The sequence below is a fragment of the Nothoprocta perdicaria genome, unplaced genomic scaffold (assembly GCF_003342845.1).
Source record: "Nothoprocta perdicaria isolate Ctin4 unplaced genomic scaffold, notPer1 scaffold_5, whole genome shotgun sequence".
In the NCBI taxonomy this organism is placed as follows: domain Eukaryota; kingdom Metazoa; phylum Chordata; class Aves; order Tinamiformes; family Tinamidae; genus Nothoprocta; species Nothoprocta perdicaria.
The window spans coordinates 4,383,554-4,403,724 of record NW_020455754.1 but is presented as its reverse complement, the minus strand read 5'-3'; the positions used below and the strand labels follow the sequence as shown (position 1 = coordinate 4,403,724).

General features: G+C 42.3%; 1 protein-coding gene across 1 annotated transcript in view; it reads right to left on the bottom strand.

The window, feature by feature from the left end:
- The window catches only part of NSG2 (neuronal vesicle trafficking associated 2), a 34,167-nt gene extending 14,032 nt beyond the window's left edge, over positions 1–20,135 (bottom strand). Inside the window, exons 1-3 of the mRNA XM_026047489.1 lie at positions 20,014–20,135; positions 19,521–19,671; positions 6,364–6,483 (exon numbers count right to left, since the gene is read on the bottom strand). Coding sequence (XP_025903274.1) covers positions 6,364–6,483; positions 19,521–19,649 — 249 coding nt within the window. The 5' untranslated portion in view covers positions 19,650–19,671; positions 20,014–20,135. The remainder of the gene's footprint in view (positions 1–6,363; positions 6,484–19,520; positions 19,672–20,013) is intronic.
- Positions 20,136–20,171: the final 36 nt, after the last annotated feature.

The window sequence follows — 20,171 nt, the reverse complement described above, 5'->3', positions numbered from 1 at the left end:
TCAGCAGCCACTCTGCATCTCGGAGATAACTGATATGATGTGGCAGTTGCCATGGTAACGTTGTTATTGTTAGTATTAAAAAGCTGTGAGGAAAATTGTTCTGCTCACACTCAGAGGACCCCTTCTCTGCRAGCTGCTCCTGCCCTGTGGTAACTTAACAATTAAAGGATCCTCTAATTTTATTTATCTGTTGAACGAGCACAGTGAACCCTGCCCCCAGCTCCCTTTCCTGGGATTCACTCCTTGGCAGGTCAGAGGTGGAGCTATCAGTGTAAAGGTGTCAGGTGAGAGCAGAAAATCCTATAGAGAAGCTTGTGGGAATCACAGCATGGAAGGGACTACGGGAAAAGTGCTGGGGGCACAGAAATACGGGAATACCACAGCCTGAGTGGTGCAGGAGAGCATACGAGGTGACCCTCCCACATAGCTGCACTAACATTGTGCCCTTTATAAACAAGGATGAGATGGACATTCAGGGAATTGAGGCATTTCACCAAGCTCCACTCAAGGTGCATACATTTGGCAGAACGTCTCCAGTGGACACGCAGCAATTCTGTGCTTCACASTAGGCTTCTATCTTGGCAGATCTTACTGACACCCACAAAAGGGATCCAGATCTGCATCTGCTGGACGGTCAAACTTCTCATTTGCTTCCCCAGGCAAACAAGCCAAGGCCCTTCCCTTCGCTGAAGAGAAGGAGTCCTCCACTATGAGATCTAACTAAAGACCGTGGGCATTTCATGGGTCAAATTCTGCTGCAAACTCGCATTTCATCAAAGCTACTACACCAAGAGGAAATCAGACCCTGGCCCAGAAGAAAAATAAATAAATAAATAAATAAATAAATAATATCTGAATTAGGAGCCAGCATTTCAGATACAAGTTTGCTTTTGATTGGCTTTGATAATAAACGATTATTGCATCACAGTCTGTTTTGTAGGGTGTGTCTGGAGACAGAATTCGTTCTATGTCTTTTGCATTAGGTCAGAGGAAATTAATTGTTTCAGTATGACTATTTTAATTACCAAGACATTTGAACGGGTTCCACTATATTTTAAGAACCTGATGAAGAGTGTGTTGAATCATTATATCCACTGGATACTGGAATCACACACATTAAGCAGTTTCAGGGGAGGAGGGTGCATTGATCTAGTGATAAGAAATCTGTTGTCATYGTGTACTCCACAGGAATGGATTACACAGGCATTGACTCCGAAAATGAGCCTTGCCACATTACAGCAAAAAGAGTGAAGTTCCCAGTCTTGTTCAGTGAACCAGTGATCAATACTTGCAACTGATTTTTCCACCTAGATAAATTTTCCAGCTCACAAGAAAATGTCTTCTTAGATATCTCAATTTCTCCCCCATACACCCACTCCCAACTTGTTCTGCTACAGGCATGTACATGGTTTAATTGTTGCAGTCCTGGGAAATTGGTAACTATAACTTCCTTGAGAAAAATGATCCATGAAAGGAAAGCACTGTGAAAGACTGGAGAGATCAGGGAACTATGGAGGGCAGCTATCAGCCAGGTACTTGCTTAAATCACTGTCTCTCTGAAAGGGCAGTAATGAACAGTTCTTAGACCACTTAGTGGTAACAGTGGTCATATGTGCATTGAACTTACTTGTGTAATAGTTCAACCTGTGCAAAACCAGTAACTGACTGGTAGTTATATGTAGATTCAGCCTCATTTTCCATGTTACAGACTCTAGATAAGCCTGTGCTAAGACTAGACTTCAGAGGAGCCTAAAGGCGTGGAAAAATCTGGGTAAACTCAGGATTAGCACAGGACAACCTATACTCCTTTTCATGAAGTCTGACTATAACAGACTATCAGGTCTGTCTATCAGCAACTATAGCTCCAGCTCACTGCTGCTTCAGCAGGGTGCTGATGTCTTGAACCCAAGCTCCAGCTAAGTGACAGTTGAAATAGTGCATAGAAGGCTTAAGTTTGCTTTCAAATCCACTCTTCACCTCACAAAAGCTTCTGGATGGCTTCTGTGGTACCTGTGCTGGCTGAACACATTACAAGGAAAAAGACAAAAGGAGTTGCTGGAAACCTTGTCTTAGAGAAGTAACTAGACTTTTGATTCAGTGGATAACCTGCATGAAAAGCAAAGGAGCATTTGATCTCCTTTCATCACTGACAGAAAGAAGTAAAGGTGGAAACTCATGGGAATGATGAGACTTACATATGAGAAAATTCTCAGATCTGTAACATAGGTTATCATTGGCAAAGACAACGGTAAGTCCTATCTTGAATATATAGGCTTAGATCTGTTGTTCCAGAAAAGACTAGGATACGGAGAGTCATTTGCACATTTTCTGCTACACTGACCTATCACCGCTGGATGACAAAGCATGGCAAGAGGCACTATCTTGAAAGCAAGCAAAGTGGAAAGCAGACACCAGACACCATTCCCCTCCAGACTGAAAGCCATTGATACACATCATTGCTACAGAGTGAGAACTTTGAGGTTCAGAAACTTCCTAGAGAACTCTCCAAAGGCATAAACAGTCTGGAGAAGACAAGGTCTGCAATCCCTGCCAGTCAGCTTAGAAAACCATTGTCATTGCTTCTCCGTGGCGGAGTAAAACAATGAAAGAATTTTCTTATGCATGTATGGCTCAAACATAATTCTGTTTTAATRTCATTTTCTTGTAACCCATCTACACACAACTACTTATACACTTGTTATAAAGTATGTATGGGGTGACTCATCTAGCTGAAGAATAAGCCTAATTGGTCAGACCTCCAGGACACTGTGTGCTGAGCTATAAAGAATCATAATCTCATCTATTAGGAGATGTGACACGTTGCAGAAGTGCTATCTAAAATTCCCAGAAGAGGTGGTGTGAAATAAGAACTGTTGCCTAGGGACAGTCTCTTCTTAATGATAATTAAAGAGCTCAGATCTGCACTATTCTGGATGGATGAAAAAATATGCATGCATAAGCTCAGATTATGGCTTTGGCATGCTCACACTRGAGAGTTGTCTAATAATTTATTAGCCTCTTCAATAAAAGATTTCCAAAAGACAGTATAAAGGGCATCTGTGAATTTGACTGCCGTGTTCATAAGGTCCCAAAACTTCCCCCAGAGATCTTGCCTTTCTTTATAATGCAGCCAACATGATTCAGGAAAAAAAAAAAAAAAAAAAAANAAAAAAAAAAAAAAAAAAAACAGGAACTTGGTGAAAAAGCTTCCTTCTTCCCTGAGAGCATTCCCACACCGAATGACAAGAATTAGTGAGAAAAGAAAAGCCCCTTGCAAACTGATATAGGAATGTGAAAAAAAAACCCACTCCAAAGAGCTTGTGGATGAGTAGGGAGCATATTTATAGGGAGCACCAGCAGCAGTTTTACACACAGAGATGCACTTATTAATGATGGAGATTGACTTTGCTACAATTGTCTCATTTAATGATAATTGAAGCTTTGGAATGAAAAATAATTGCATATTCTCCAAGATTCCCTATCTTGGGAATAGGGAAAGGGAATCCGTATTCCCAAAGCAGTGCAATAACACTCTCTTAGCTATTTCTTCACATGCTGTTATTGTCCTGCCTCTTTTCCTAGCATATAGGCACCAGACACTGAGATATATATCAGTCCACCTACGTTTGGATGGACCTTTGGCCTTCATCATGTGTCTTGCAGAAGTCAATGGGATGAGTCACTTGCTTCTTCCAGTGTGCAACTACCAACAATCTGGCTCAAGCACRTATGAATACTTGTAATTTTAATCAGTGCATTAGCAAGAACTTGTGAATGATATTTCCAACACACGTCTTACTGGAAAGCATCCAGCCAGCAACATAAAATATGATGATCTCATTTATACTGCCTTTAAAAAAAAATGCTTTTAAAGATGTTGCCAAACTGAGATAATAAAAGTTAAGTATTTACTATGATTTGCTATTACAAAAAAAGAAATGTAAAATGATTTCATCAGTATCAGATAATAGGCCTGCTTATAACCAGAGGGCAATATTTTTAATAACTTCACTAAAAGTATGCACCAATATAAAAATGTGGTGCAATAAAAAAAAGTACAAAAGGTAATGAAATATTACCTATTATCACAGCTCATTTTGGTCAGGAAATAATACTACAAACTTAATACGATACATGAAAGCCTTATGAAAAGCAGGCAGGGAGAGGCTTATAATCTTATCCAGTATTAGGCAAGAGGCTGAGTGATTAATAAGTTGGCATTGAAGAGCAGAGAATGAAAATCATATGGACTWTAGGGAAAGGAAATAGCTTTAAAAATGAAACTGTCATGTTGCCAGGCTGCTTAAGAAGAGAGCCAGCTCCCAGAGCAATCCGCATGGTGCTGCGCAGGGGAGCACGTGTTGGGCACCCATCCTGGACGTGCTGGAGTCGCTCACACACATGAGCAACAGAAGAGCTAACCCAAGAAGATGAAGGGGAAAAAAAAAACCAACTTCAAAAGGTGGGGTTTGAATGCAAGGCCAAGCTGCAGGTTTGAATAATTGGAAAAAAAAAGATACTCCATAGTAATAGTAGATGAAATGTGATCTATCTATTGCAGTGCATGAGCTACACTTCACCAACGGGCCTCCAACGTGCTCAGTAGGCACGGATAAGATGTTCTTGGCTGCTTTTTTAAATAACAGGGCCAGGTCTTAGGATGGGATTRAAATTTGGCCTTGTGCTGATGTTATCACTGTTTGGGACTGCAGCATTAGATTTTAAATATCAAGTGATGCACTGGTACTGAAAAGCACTGGTACTTACAATCTCTACAACAGTGCCATTTAGTAAGAGTCATTGGCTCAACGTAGCACTTCCAGGAGACTCTAGATTTTACTGCTGTTTCTCAAACATGCCATATCTGGTTCTGATTTGTATGTTGTTCACACTGGAAAATGCCTGCAGTAGTTTCCAAAAGTGTGATTTCCAAGCTGTGGTTAAACCAGCATTTACTTTACTAGAACTATTTCTAGAGGTAGACAAGCAATAGGATCAATAAAGAATTTAGTCAAATTGATAAGCCCTGGTAAGTAATTTAGATCAGAGCACATTATGTCAACTGGGAAAAATAAATAAATAAATAAAYAAACAAATAAATAAATAARAGCTAGTTAAATGTTAAATCACACGTTAAAATAAAACATGGATTTAAATATTCTGGATCAAGACAGCAGAAATACCCTCATTAAATAAATGTCAGTGAATTTCTGGAAAAACAGAAAACTGTGCCATTGTGTAGTGCTACAGAAGCTAGTATCTTAAACTTTCTATTTTCAGTAAGCTGAACAAGTCTTAACCTGTTAGCRTTCATCTTTGATAAACTCAAAGATATCTGGATTACGTTACCATTCTGAAAGTGACAGAAATGTTTAATTATTTCCTAGTCATTTAGAAGAACACTGATTTTTCTAGTTTCTAGGGAAAACTAAGGACAGCTGGACAAAATGAGATACTGTTCATTTCTTTGAGTCAATTCCTGTTGAGGTTCAAGGAAAATATCATATAWCCTTTTGCAAAAATTTACAATTCCAATCCTAATTCTTCAAAAGACGGGGCTTCTTCTTCCCTCTTGATTCTGTCTAAACTTACTATTAATTAATCTGTGATTTTTTTTTTWAATTTAGAAATATGAAATCAGATCTCACATTTTTATCATTCAGGAAAAGGCACATAATTCCTCAATACAAACAGGAGGCAATACTAGTTGCTACATCCTTGGAGTCTGATTTCAGGAGGAATTGAGATGTTCTAATTCATGGCAGTAGACAGGAATTGAGTTTATTCAATAATTCATGAGTTTCTTCCTATGTTTTGAGTACAACTTTTTGAAAAATTTCAAAAGAAACATTTTCCTCAAAAATTCTACTTTCTCTCAGCTAAAACTACTGCAGTACAAGTTATGCTCACATGTTTTTCTCATATCTCTTATCTATTTTGAAATGACTTTTCATAATAAAAATGTAGAGTGGTAAAACATTTAAAATATTAAAAAAATGGTTGGTTATGGACCAAAAGGGTTTTTTTTAAGGTTAAGACAAAATGTTTCAATCAATATTTATTAATTATGATCAACACAAACAGTTTGAAGGAAAAAAATATATATTTAAACCTGTTTCAGTTTGGGCAGGAAAAAGTGATGACAATTTTTCCTGGGAGAAAACAACATTTTCTAATGGAGATCTAAATATGGTAGTGTTTTCACATYTGCCAAAAAAGAGAAAACTTAATACTCCTGCAGATAACCTCTCTTTGTCCCTAGTGATGGGTGGAGAGTTAAATGTGTTATGCCTTTCCTGTCACTTCGATTCAGTTATTCTAAACGCACTTGCATTGTAAGGTACCAAAATATCCATTTCTTACCTTTAGCCTTTCTGTTACACCATCAGTGAAACTGACTGTGAATTCAGCAATTTTGGGCACTCTGAGTTTTCCTTTGTTCTTCTGGTCGGGCTGATATTCTGTTCTTGTTTTCACAATTACCTGGAAAATGACAACACTTAAGATTTCTGCACAGAGCATGCACATATTTTTGCTTTCCAAGCCCCCATTTTTCTATGCTAACCTTTCTCTGAACCAATGCAACTATCTTATAGCAGTAAATTAACACAAACTCATGATGCCCTTGGGAAGTAAAAGAGACGGATCAATAGACAGGCAGATACACAGATCTACTTATAGTGTGTTTATCACATTAAGTCTTAAAATAGCTGACCACAAATTGTTTCAAACAGACTTTTTTGTCGGATCAGGCAAAAAAAATTATATTTTATATGCAGGACATGCAGAGCATCAGTCAATCCTAAAAAAATAGCCTCACTTATTAAAAGCCCAGTCTTAAGAAATTCAACTGAAGTCAGTGTAAATTGAGGTTATTTGTATTCATATTTATTCAGACTCCAAATTATCGATATTAATCTCATATTACCACTGGGTTTTTTTCTGCAGTAGATCCGTTTCAAATACTGACTAATCCAGTTCCTGCTAATTTTATTAAAGAAAAGAAAAATTAAAAAAGAGAGAAGTGTCTTACTCCAGCAGGAAAGCCTGTAAGAGGCTTTTAAAAGGATATGATTAAATTAACAAAACTGCATCTTCAATCTACATTGAGCTAATTTGTAAATCATAACTAACTTAAACATTTTGGAGAAAATCCACCCACCACAACTAAAAATAAATGCAGCATCTAATGCCAGCTAATCCCAGAGAGGACTCGCAACAGGGCTGTGCTCTGGAGCTAAAAACTCCCCAGAGATCGCATCCCTTTTGTGAAACTGAGGAGACCTAAAAGACTCCACATGCCCGAGTCTACACAGCAAATGAACAGCGTGAGAGCAGCGAGAGAGACGACACTGCCTGAATCTAGCTGGGAAATGCCGGAGAAGACGAAATGGCTCCGTTTTCATCCTTGGTCAAGAGCTGAAGTTGGATACGTAAAGTCTTGAGTGCTGTAGAAAACCATGTAAAGTGGTGCACWAGGTTGAGTCAGTAGCTTTTGAAGAACGTATTTCCAAATGAAGATAGTAAAGTCTGATTTGGACCAGCGAGCTCTAGGTATTTAATACTACTGCGCTTAATGTATGTGAAGATGAGAGCGAAGGAAAATCAGTGTAATCAGCATAGAGATAAAAGTCAATTTTCTGGATTCTAATGAAAATCATTAGAGACCAATGAATATTTATATCCTTCAGCAAATCCCTCTCCATAATATCCAGTACAGTGCCACTTGCAACATCACACCTTGGGAAAGAGAGAGAGGAGAATAAAGCACCCAAATATTAGCATTTTGGAACTGAGGATTTCTCATGRCACAGCAGAAATGGTGGGATACAGCACGTTTGGACCCGGTGGATTCAGCGGGGTTTGGGCCAAATCTCTTCTCCAAAGTGCAGCTCAACATGCTGCGGACCAAGAAGGCAAAGCTCTCTCCATGAGGACAAACCAGTCCAACTTAGCTCTGCTATGAACAAACAGTTATTTAATTTTCTGGCTCAAAATTTGCCAGGCACACTCTGGACTGTGCGCAGTTGAACCCAAGCTTTCCAGCATTCGCTTTCCCTCGCTGCAGCGCCTGRTTTATTTTTAGTTAATCTCTTTGAATTCTCCCCGATCCTGGCTTCCTGTTTAATATAGATCCCGGTTGTAGATAAACTCTTTAAATATACATAAGAAGGCTTTCCCACATGCTCTGACATTAGGTCTTAATGAAGGACCATGGGGGTGGGTGGAGAATTAAAAACCTTCCTTGTTTCTATACATAATTTAAATTTCTTTCCCACTCTTTCACCGATTCTGTTTTTCTTACTCATATTTTTTACTTTGTCTTTACATTCAATAAATATTCTCTGTGTAGAAGAGCTTGACTTCTGCTATCTACAGACAAGGGCAGTGTGAGACTGCAAATGCACCCACACAGCCCTTCACAAGGTACGTAGGTTGTTCAGGTTAAATAAATAACCTCATTGTCCCTCCAGCACCAAAACACTTGAAACCCATTTTGCTCACTGTGCCAGCAGTGAAATTGGGTTTGCATGAGCCACAGCTATCCTACTGGTCAGTGTTTTCAGAGAAATTTGCAGTGTTATCAAAAAGCTTTAGCTTTGGAGCCAAGATATATCCTTTGCTAAATGCCATTTGGCAAAGAAAAAGTAAAATATCTGCTCTCCAGAAATATCTTTATTAGACACCTGGTGAAATTACTCAGCAGAAGAAAGACACAGCGGTTGGAAAGGTCTCTAAAGAGAACACAGGAATCAAAAGAGAGAGGAAAAACAGAAAACTAAAAACCTGTAGCGAGGAGGGGGGAAACATTTAGGACTGTGGCAGCAAAGATAGCGGTTTTGCTGAAGGTACAGGGTGCACATTCAGAAGAAAATAGCTCCCTCTTGTCCACTGACCTACAGCCTAACTAAATAAGCCCGAGGATGGATCTGCAGGAACGTTCAACCCTTCTCCATCCCACAAGTTTGCCCCCAGGATGCTCCAGCAAAGGTTCTTGGCAGCTGAGTGGTGCTCAGCAATCACCTTGTGCCTCCTGCACTGGGAAGGTATCCCAGAGAGAGCCGCTTCAGCAGTGCCCACAGAGCAGAAGGAAACTCCATCGGATCACAACCTACACACACGATTTTGGGGGAGCGCTCCCCAGTGCTGGCAGCTGCCCATGCACCCATCAAGCACAAAGGGCTCTGGAGCAAGTCAAACAAGAGCTGGTAAAAGCACAAGAGCTTCGCTGCAGTACATGCATTATTTAGCATGCAAACTCAGGAAAGGAATAATTAATAAAGAATTCTTCACTATATTTTTAGCATTCATTTTTGCTTGCTGTTTTATTTGTTTGTTCTGCTTTCATGTGCCARTTTTCTGATTTGGATTGTTAGGGTGAGACCTTCCTACCACCCTTTTTTCATCCTTTCTTTCCTTTTTGCCACTGAGAGAGAATTCCCGACAGTTCAGTCTACCAGAAATTGTAATCACATTGCTGTTGGACTGTGCAGCAATAAAACCCTGCCAACTCCACAGTCAGTGCAATGATCGGAGTTCATTTATCACAGAGCAGTTCCCTTAGAGACCAAGATTCTCCCATTTGAATGCAAACAAAGCAAATTCAACTCACTCCAAGGCAGGTATCCTGGGAGAGCTACTGGCGTTATAACAAACCACAGAAAATAGAAAGATCCTGATTAATTCTTCTTGTTAATTTTGCAGCCTTGCTGATTTTGGTAGAGTTATTCTTGACTGAGGCTGGTGAAAGGGAATACAAGAATTAGGGATCTGTATGGGCTTAAATTCAAAGCGTACCGAAGTGAAAGAAATGCCCATGTCATTTGCTCTGCAATGTTGTGATGGTGGAAATGCATTGCTGGAAGGAGGTAAATTCCAGATTTGTAGTACTGCAAAGCTTCCAGTGTTCTTTGGCCTCATGAGTACAGAAAATAAGTGCAAACACCCAAAGCAGTGCTTAAGTAGACAATAGCCTCTTGAATGCTCCCAAAATAGAATAATTGCCCTCTTTTTCATCCCCATTGAAACACCAGCATTCTGGACATTCTCGGTCAGCTTTCAGCACACACCTCCTTGCTCCCTCACCTCCTCCTGCTGCTCCCTAAGCCTTGATTCARCTGATGCACCTCATGGTGGAAAGGGTCTGGCACTCGCGGGGCAACACTCTTGTGCAGGTCAGCTGTAAAATTTCTGGGGCAGAAAATCCCTTTTTATCAACTCATGAAACAACCTGTACATGCCAGGAGCTTACTAGCTGAGCCTTTGTGCTTGCCGCATAAATACCCTTTAAACTTGGACATTTGTGAATGGGGTCTAGATCAATACCAGCTCAAGGGGATCTCCCTGCAAATTTGTGTGGCTGCTGTAACTGTTCTTGAATTTTTCACACAATTTCCTAGAGACTCCCCCTCTGTAAACTGAAGAAAGACGGCACTGATTATGACAGATGCAAGAAATAGCACTAAATGCTAAGGAAATAGCACACAGGATTTTCTTCATTTTGCATCTGAAGCAAAATCATTCTTTGAAAGTTACTTCCTAGGAGAAGTTTGCAGGCAAAGTGTAAAAATGCAGTGTTAAAGAGAGAAAAGTGACCAGGCAAAAGTCATGCCTAATTACTAGGGTCTGCACTTCTGGGCCTTACAGCTCCCTCCAAAATTAAGTTTATCTAGCACTTGAACTCATTAACTTTCTAATCAAAGCACTTATCTAAGTAGTCCTACTCACAGCAGCAGGGTTAGTCATATATTTGAAGTCAAGTGTGCATTTAAGTCCAGATCAGAGCCTAAGCATTGCCTCAACCCATATTCCCATAGCCAGTTATAATATTGTTACTTGGGGCACTCATGGTACCCATTGGCAACACAACAACAAAGTAGCATGTACCCGGCATCCCCATAGCATGGAAGTGGGAATAGGGAAGGAAAAAGGGGAGAAAAAAAAGGCTGAGGAGGGTATTAATAAAGTTTCATCACGCCCTGAGTCACAGCAGCAATCTGAAAGAGAGGAAGAGACACCAGGCCTTGCAGTTACTCAGAGTGCCCCGTGTTTTCTCAACATCTTCTAAGCTGTGCACCTAGGGCGATAATAACAGTTCCAAGACATTCTCCATATAAATACTGCATTCTTGGAATGAGGGGCTATCGTATCACGCATTGTGGCTGGTGTGGGGAGGAATCAGAAATACGATGGGAATGGCAGTTCTCTGCAGAGCTGCTGCCCTCGGTCATTGCAGCTGAGCCCTTTGTAAGCTCGCCCTGCTTGCCTTGGAAGCTTTAAACTCTCTTCCCTTTCTTCTGTCTTCTCATTCGTCACTCTACTCGCACGTGAAATGCTTTTTCTGTGAGAGTCCGGTACTAAATCTATAGGGAATGGACTGTTAAAATTATAGAAACACAAGTGTGATAGGGCACAAGCCATATCTTTACTGGTCTACATAAGAAAGATTTTGTCTAATAACACTGTTTACCAATATGTGTATCAGGTTCTAAACCCAAATGTGCTTATTATAGTAGGCTTAATGCTGATGACAATACTGGAATGAATAGGAAACCTTTCCTGGTCTTTAATGAATGCAGGACAGGCACCTTTTCTACAATGATAACTTGGAAAATCACAGGTACGTCGAGGTGAGAAGCAACAGATCCGAGGCTGTATACGCCAGCAGGAAATCCATCATCGACAACCTTGGGAGAGTAACAGTAGGAAAGCGTTGAGAAATCCGGATAAGAAAAAGCAAGCAAGCTTCCAAGCTAGTGGACTGCATTAAAAGCATTTGCTTTTAGAGAGAAGATGTAGCATAGATGTGAAATGTGACAAATGGAAAAATAGCACGTTAAGCATGGAACCTTAAAAAGGATTTTCTTGCAGTGGGATGAAGTAAGTGTTTCAGAAAAYGAACTGATATGAATGCCGAGTCTTGTCTCTCTCTGACTAAACGTAACATCATTTATTGCCACTTTATAGTTGCGTTTGAGCTCTATGGTTTTCCCTGAAGAAATGAGTAATAATATTTAACATAAATGGCATTGTGAAAACTTTAAATTATTCATTTGGAAAAGGACATGCAGCCCTGCTATAATTCCCACTTCACTGCCATGGTGCATGTAATATATTGTGGTTCAGGTGCTGCAAAGTGCAGACCATAAAAATTTAAAATACTACTTCCCAGGATTATTAATAATGAAGAGCCTCTCACTCAGAGAAGCTTTTGGATTGACAGAAGAGAAAAAGAAAAGTGCTTCTTTACCAAGGAAAAAGGTTTCATGGAGGTTCAAAATTGGCCTTCCTAGTCCCACAAAATAGTCCTAACAGTTTCYATATATGTTACTCATGCTCTCTTACGTAAAAACTCATCTTACAGAGATAGTCCTCTCTTTATTCCTTGCAAAGACAGACTAGAAAATCTAAACCCACCACAGGCAGTGCCCATGAGATTTCCTCTGTCTTGGTAACCCCGTAGACATCAGTACCCARAAAAGCCCTTCGCCCAAGGCCCAGCTGTAGCTCGCTGTCCAGGTTCCCGATGATACCAAAATAGTGACACCCCAGTCCTGTCACTAAATGCACTGGACTCAGTTGGTGTCCAGGCTTACAAGCAAGAAGCCGAAGAATGGCTAAAATTCCCCATCTGCTCCCCCACGAAACCCTGCAGGCATCTGCTGCCGKCAGTCCTTGCTCACAGCTGCCTGCGAAGGGCAATTGAGATGTGCAAATTGCCAACAGCAGCTGAAGTTACAATATTTGCCAGTATAGGAAAAGTGCTGGAAAAAAGAAAAATATGTCTCAGGGCTTAAAACAATCTCTTGCTCTAGAGATTTAAGATGAAACTTTCACACAAGAACTGTTCCACAACTGCTCCAGCATCTCCTGCATCTCCCGACCATCAAGGCTACTGCTAGAAACAGGACCCTTTGGACTAGAGGGACCAGTAATCCGAGATGACATGGAAATCACCATGTGGCAAATTTCACATTTTTTGGACAGTTCAAAAACTTTCCCAAGTAACTACAGCTATCTCTCACCCTATTGCAAAGGCAACAGCGCTTGCATATCTGCTGGATGAAAGCATCTGAGCATGCAGACTTCCCAGACACTAGAAATGATTAGGATGCAGGTAATGGCAGTCCTCATGACATCCTAATCACTACTTGAATATTTGAAATGCCTGAAATGCCAAGCAGCACAAGGCAAAAGATCCAAAGGACACCAAGTGATCAAACCCATAATCTCCACAGTCAATGGAGAAAGCCAGGTAATGGAAACAGGCTGCTCCCTCCTCCTTTYCTCCCCATATCAGTTCATCTAATGGATGTTGTGCTACAAATTAGTTTCACAGAGGGTGGTAGTGAAAGAGTGGTCTCCTGAATCACTGCCAGGAGAATATTCCAGGCCTGAGGAACATCACAAAAGGACAAAGACAGGAAATGCAATCAGCACCGGTGGCACAAATGACAGGCAGCATGGAAAACAAAGGCTGTGCTGGGTGCTAAGATGGGATAGGCACTACTTGCAAGTGCAAAGAGAGCTTGGAAAATTGTTCAGCTTCACCCCCCTGCTAACCTCCTGGTGACCATATCTAGCAGGAGTTCCCAGTTGCATGGGAAGATGTGTAGGGGGTGACAGAAACTGATTTCAGTGGGTTCAGCAAGGGAGGGATATAGCAAAGCTGACAAAAGAATCAATCACACGGCACCAGCAATAGTAAATTGTCAGGCTAAATTAGCAGAGCTAATTTCATCTGAACTACACTGATTTACAGTAGTCAAGAATTTTATCCCTCACATATAGATCCCAAGAATCTCACATATAAACCAGTAAGGAGTGCCACTTGCTCTAGGTGCCCTGCTTGAGCAGGGGGGTTGGACTAGGTGATCTCTTGAGGTCCCTTCCAACCTCAACCACTCTGTGATTCTGTGAGACCAGTGAATTTTAACCGTTGCTGGCTGAAATGATAGTTTCCCCCTGCAGCAGTATGTTTTCATGTTACAATAAAGAACAGACTGTAACAAGCTTAGTAAAATATCCATACTCTAGCACATCTTTTCTCATCTGTGCCCATAWCCTGCAGAATATAGATCTAGGAATTGCAGTGTAGACACAATCAAGCTTAAGAGAGGCAACGGAGCTCACATGAGGCAGGCACGAGCTAGCTTTAAACCACGCAATCCAGACAAAGATAGCAGTGAAATTATGGAGAAAAAATTCTGCACAGGCTGTATAAACCCTGAGGTCTTCCATACTCAGGAGCTGCAGGCCATGCTGCTGCAGCAACACGTAATCTGYATGCAAGAGAGGGAGTTCAGCGCTATCCCAGGTGCCTGCAAAGGCTGCAAACCCACGTTTGGATGGCAGCACAGCCTTGCTGTGATGGATCCAAAGCAAGCTGAGGTGCTGTGTGCCAGGGGATGCCTGGCACGATGGTGATCACACCACGACAAGAACACGAGCTGTCACAAACCCCACATCAGAGACAAACTCATGTGCAAACAAAAGCAGAAAGGCTTCACCAGTAACTCTGCACTGCCAGAGTGAGAATGGCCGCAACTATTTATTACAGCTTAATGAGCAGAGGCGATGTTTACATTCAAACTCACATGTAGAGGACAAATGGATTTGCACAGGGCAGAAGGGCAACAAATGTCATGGGACAGGAAGGTTCAGACTTCGATATTTTGGGGGATTAGGCAGAGTTTCCTAAATAGGGAAAGGATGAGAAAAGGAAGAATAGCCTGCCCATCCCTTCATATTTTCTATGCTCTTTTTTCCTCCTCTTATTCATGCTTTCTTTCCCGTTGCTTCAACCTTCCCTTTTATTCTTCCCTGCAGCTGCCATGATTGCTCTTCCCTTCCACTCCTCTTTACCATTTGCCCTCTCACGCCAAGCCCTAAAGCTCATGGCAGCGTGAGCAGAAATGGGGACACCAGCACCAAATCAGGACCCAGCAGCGCCGGATCGGGACCCAGCAGCGCCGGATCGGGACCCAGCAGCAGATATTGGCAGCTGCAGCTGAGCTGCCCCAGCCCCCTGACCCAGAGCAGTGCCCAAAACCATCTCCACTCGGCACATCCCGGCTGGCTGGCGCTGCCGTGCGCTGCTAGGCATTGCGGAGGGAGCACTGACATCAGGACTGCAGGAGAAAGCTGCAAGCGGTCCCTGCGGTACAAAAGCCCTCATTCAGCCTGCTGTTAGTGACACCAGCTCAGCTAGCTGGGAAGAAACTTTTTTYCCCCCCTGTGAAACACATAGGGACAGGCTCTGAGCACAGGGGACCCTCCTGATTTTCAGGAACACTCCATCACCCTGTACGAAAGCACAGCCTGGGCCATTTGGAGTGGGGTGCACCCAGCGGGGATAAAAATGGGAGCAGGAGGTGAGTAAAGCGTTTGAAGGGAGCAGTTGCATCTATCTTTTCTTCCCTTCTTGTGTTGAGAGGCAGGAATGTGTCACCAGAGGGATTATTTCTCAAGCCGCAGATGCAGCCACAATAAAGAACAATGGGCCACATGAGAAGCCTGCTGCAGCTTTCCCCACAAATGACACGCCGGATGTTTTTGTCAGCCCTGACAATGGCTTTCATGCACTTTTGTGCTCTGTARAATTAGGATTTTTACTGCCAGAACAGCGGCATTTCCCGCTGGACTACACCAAAGCAAGCCCATGACACCAAAGGATACCCATTCTTGGTCTCATTTAGGATTTTTTGGGGAAAAGTATGGCCTGTGAAGTGCTGCATTACCACTGCACAGAGGCATAATGATTATATCCAAAGCACTTTGTCTATGACAAGAAAAACAAGCAAAGGGGCAGCCTTTCACCTCTGCTCTGAAAAGGGAGACCTCTCCTTTCATTTTGTGAATAGAAGAAAGGAAACACAGAGACATAAAAAGCCAGGTTGAGGGCTTGCCGGTGGCAGTAGCTATTATTCCTGATACGTGGGTGGATTTCAGCAAAAAGACCACACAAAAATGATTTAAGAGCATCTTTGCCACCTGTAAGTGCCCCTCCCGGCAAGAAGGGATGGAGAGGGGCAAACGAATGCTTGAAGATAGTCAATAAATACAAATATACAGCAGGCTTAGGACCCTAGAGGAAAAATTACCATACTGGGTACATTTCTTCCCTTGCAGCTATGGAAGGGCTGACAGAATGACCAAAATGTTGATGCTGCAGGAGGAATAACACAAATCTTTGTAGAAAATAGCCCCTTTTGATGGAAAAAAGGACTAGATTGACTAGTAGCAATAATTTAAAATAAACAAACCCAGTTGTCAAATTCAAGTCCCCTGAATCACCACCTCAGCATGCAAACAAGTGCCTGGATTTTTAAGCAGCATCAAGGTAGAACTTTTCAGCCACTTCAAAGACCAAGTCTGTTATAGAAGCATCCCCAAAAAGCACTGCCAGTAAATTTATGTTTAAACTTAAAAAAAGAGACAAAAGAAATAAAGAAAAAAAAACACCACTTTGAAAGAGACCAGGCTATAATGAAATAACTACAAAACTGATGTTGAGAATCACACTTGGAGCTATCCACTGAGTGATCCAAATACAGAAATATTCATTGAAAAGAAGAATAAAAATAGGTATTTAAAGCCTTTTAGAGGAAAGAAAGAAAGAAAGAAATAGTTCTCAGCCCATAAAAAAACAATTCTCGATCCATGAATTTCATGAGCTTTGTGGTTTACTTCTGAGGACCTGCAAATGCAAGCATGCTCACAAACAACAGGCTTATTTTTCTTTGACTAGCATACAGGTATGTAAGGCTACGCTGCAAAGAAACAAAGGCTCCTATAAATTTCCTATAAATTAACTGCATTTGCAAACTGCTGCGGGGTGGCACACGAACATTGGGGSCAGAACCAGCAGCAGCAGTTGGGTGCAGCACACACCTAACACGCTGCAACTGCGAGCCAAGCACTCAGCTGCTGTTAATCTATGTTAACCTACCTCATAGACCGAAGCCTAGAGCCAGCAGAGCAGTCAGGCTTCCTCCTTGCCATTTTGATGCACCCTAAATTGCTCCTACACGCAAGGTTACATCCAGGTTAAGGCCACCCCATATATTAAAAGAAGATACTCTGTCTCAGTCAGAAAAAAAAAAAAAAATAAAAAAAGAGTATTTAACAGAGGATTGCTTGTTTGCTTTTGGAGACATCACTTAAAGGACAAGGCTCATAAGCTCTTTATTGCAGTGGAAATGAGACATGATTCACAGCAGCTGATCTGCAATCACAGGAGCTTAGAGGCCCGGGACATTGCCTCCTTGTGGCTACAAGCAAGCAGCAATAGATTTATGTTGAAGAAAACAGGAGGGCAGAGCCCTTTTGAGCTGTTTCACAGAAACCACCAGTTTTGACTCCAGTGATTTATGCAGCATCTCATGCCAGAGACACCAGAAAGCAGAGTGGCTTCTGTGCTCACTCTTCAAAGCTGCCACCAACAGCTGGCAGGTTTTAGGAGTACCTTCTATACATAGAAACTCAAATTGCCTTTTTTTTTTCCCCTTACATTCTAACTGCAAAGCAWATGCAAACAGAAATAGTCTGGAAGACTAGAAATGCCTATCTGCCATTCCTCATGCTCACAATATCAGTTGCTTTGCTTTACTAAGTACAAAGATGAATCTCTCTCCTATCACTTAACCTTCACCCAAGCTCTTTACATGAGCTCAGCTCCTTGTTAACAGCTTTTTCTGCAAGCCCTCTGCCCTAGGGTGAACTTTAACCCAACAGAAGTTGTTCTACAAAGAATAAAGGGTAAAAAAAATAAAAGTGAATTATTTTGATCTTATAATAAATGACCTCTCTTTTTTGCAACAGATTTTTAATCATCACTAACTCTAAGCATACTACACTTAGGAAGTGAAGCAAAGCCTATAGAAATCAATATGACTGACTTCAATGGGTTCTGAATCATGCTTATCACTTCTGGAGAAACATCCCACTCTTCCAGCACAGAAAAAACCCTTGTGACAGGAGAAGCATTGACACTAATGTATGCTAATGAAGATAATGTGCCTCAACAACATGGGCATTATTGATATAGGCAGGTTTAAACACAAAAATCAGCACGGACTCACATTAGACCGATACACTCCCACAYGTCTTCTCCAGCAGGCAATTGAATTCTGGTGATCATGTAAACACTCATTATCACTTTATTAGCTTGAATGGATTTTTGTTAGGATTTCCATGTCTTGCCTGATATCTGAGTCATTTAAATTTCACATCCTATGACACTGAGCATGTGATCTATATATCATGAAGCTGCCTATACCATCATGAAGTGAGTTACACATTTACATATCTATAGTTTGAGCTTCTCAGACTTTTTACCTGAGTTGTTTTCTTTAATCTTATTCATTGGAGCTATTGATAAGGGCCAATTTATCCTCTCACAACAATTCACAGAAGTGTAACTCTCCCGAATGCTTCGAAGTTGCTCCCGATTGCCTTGGCAGGCAAAGGGAATAGAATCTAGCTCCTTTGACAAAGGTTGGCTTCCCAGAATGGCAAGTCTGTAGACTCAGCTCTATTGTAAAATAAACATAGCTTGTCTTTCTGAAGAGTTTCACCACATCCATCATCATGTTCTTCTAATGTATTTAGAGAAACTTAATTTTGTCCTACAGTAAAAAAAAAAAAAACAGGATATATGCTCAATAATCATCAGTGTAAATCTTGCTATTATTCCATTACCCTGCAAGCTGTAGTCATTCTGTCTGTACTTCCAAGTGAGTTGGCTCCATCTCTGTGGTATCTGGGAACTACACTGCAGATAGGCTTTGTTTCTGTAAGGACTGTGGGGCATACAGATTTTATGGTCTCGTCATGTCCTCACCAGCTCATATTGATATGCATTGTCACTGCACAAATATAGACAAAAGATTTCATAATACATCTAGAAAGCTGCAGCCCCCAACCCTCAGGCAGTCACCGATACCAGTTGTGGACATTTCCATGCTGCAATCCACCCTGGGAGTGTTGGCTGGGTAGGGGGAAAAGCCGCCCCCTCCCCTGCCAATGCAGGATGAATCCAGGGATCGCTCCATCCCCTCCCATCGCGCAAGGAATGTGGTCGCTCTCCTTGGAGAAATCACCATCATGAATAGCCAAATAAGCCCCGCACAGCCGCGGAGAGGAAAACAAACCTCAACTGAGAGAATGAAAATAGCTGCTGATTTCAGAAGAGTCATTGGGTTACACTGAATGCCAGCAATTATCTGACCAATAATACTGCATTAGAAACTCATCCACAATTTCTCCAGCATTTATAAGACACACACTAAGCATTTTCCAGCTGCACTCATGAAGAAATAGTGGTTAATATTGGGTTATTTTTGAGGRGATAGAAAGGGTTCAAGAGGACAGCTGGGTGCTTGTGTTAAAGCAGATAAACACACTAAGAAAGATTAATCCTTTGTATGTCTCATGGCTCTGCCACCATTCATGTTATCGGGGCCAAGAGCCGGCAGTGGGAAGCAGGGGCTGCGTGGGTGCATCTGAGCCGGGTTTACCTTCTCCGGCGCGGGGAACTGCAGGTGATTTACTTCCAAAGGCGTGATGAGAGGAACTGTCTGAAACCCATCTTCGCTGGATGGCTGTTTGTTGCTCTTGTCGTTCAAATTACTCCCCAGCTTCACCATCCTCGCGCCTTGCTGTCCAGACCTGGCAGGGCGAGACGAGCGATGTGAGGCGGGAGGACGCGGGTTCCTGCCGGCCGCCGCCCGCTCGGCCGGGCACGCAGGGCGCTCGCAGGAGGTTTCTGGAGACGAGGTGGGAGCGACTGGGTGCTCGCTTTGCTGCACCTTGCGCCAGCAGCCCCAACACGGCCCCCACAAGCGCCCCACCGCCATCCCCCTGCCGCATACCCATACACATATTAATTGGCCTGGTTATCACAGCTGCGGCCCCGCTCTCCATGCAAACCCCTGTGGCTGGAGAAACGCGCCCACTTTGGGGGGGAATCCGCCTTTTGGGGGTGCCTGTGCCCCCTGTTCCCCTACTTACTGCAAAGCACGCGGTCACCGGTGGCGGCTCGGCGGGGCGGCACGGAGCAGGGTTRTATGAACGCGCAGGGCAGGGAGGAGGCTGCCTGGCGGCGCCGGGCGGTGCTGAAGGGACAGCGCTTCGCCCTGGCGCTCGCTCCGCTCCGCGCAGCGCGACTG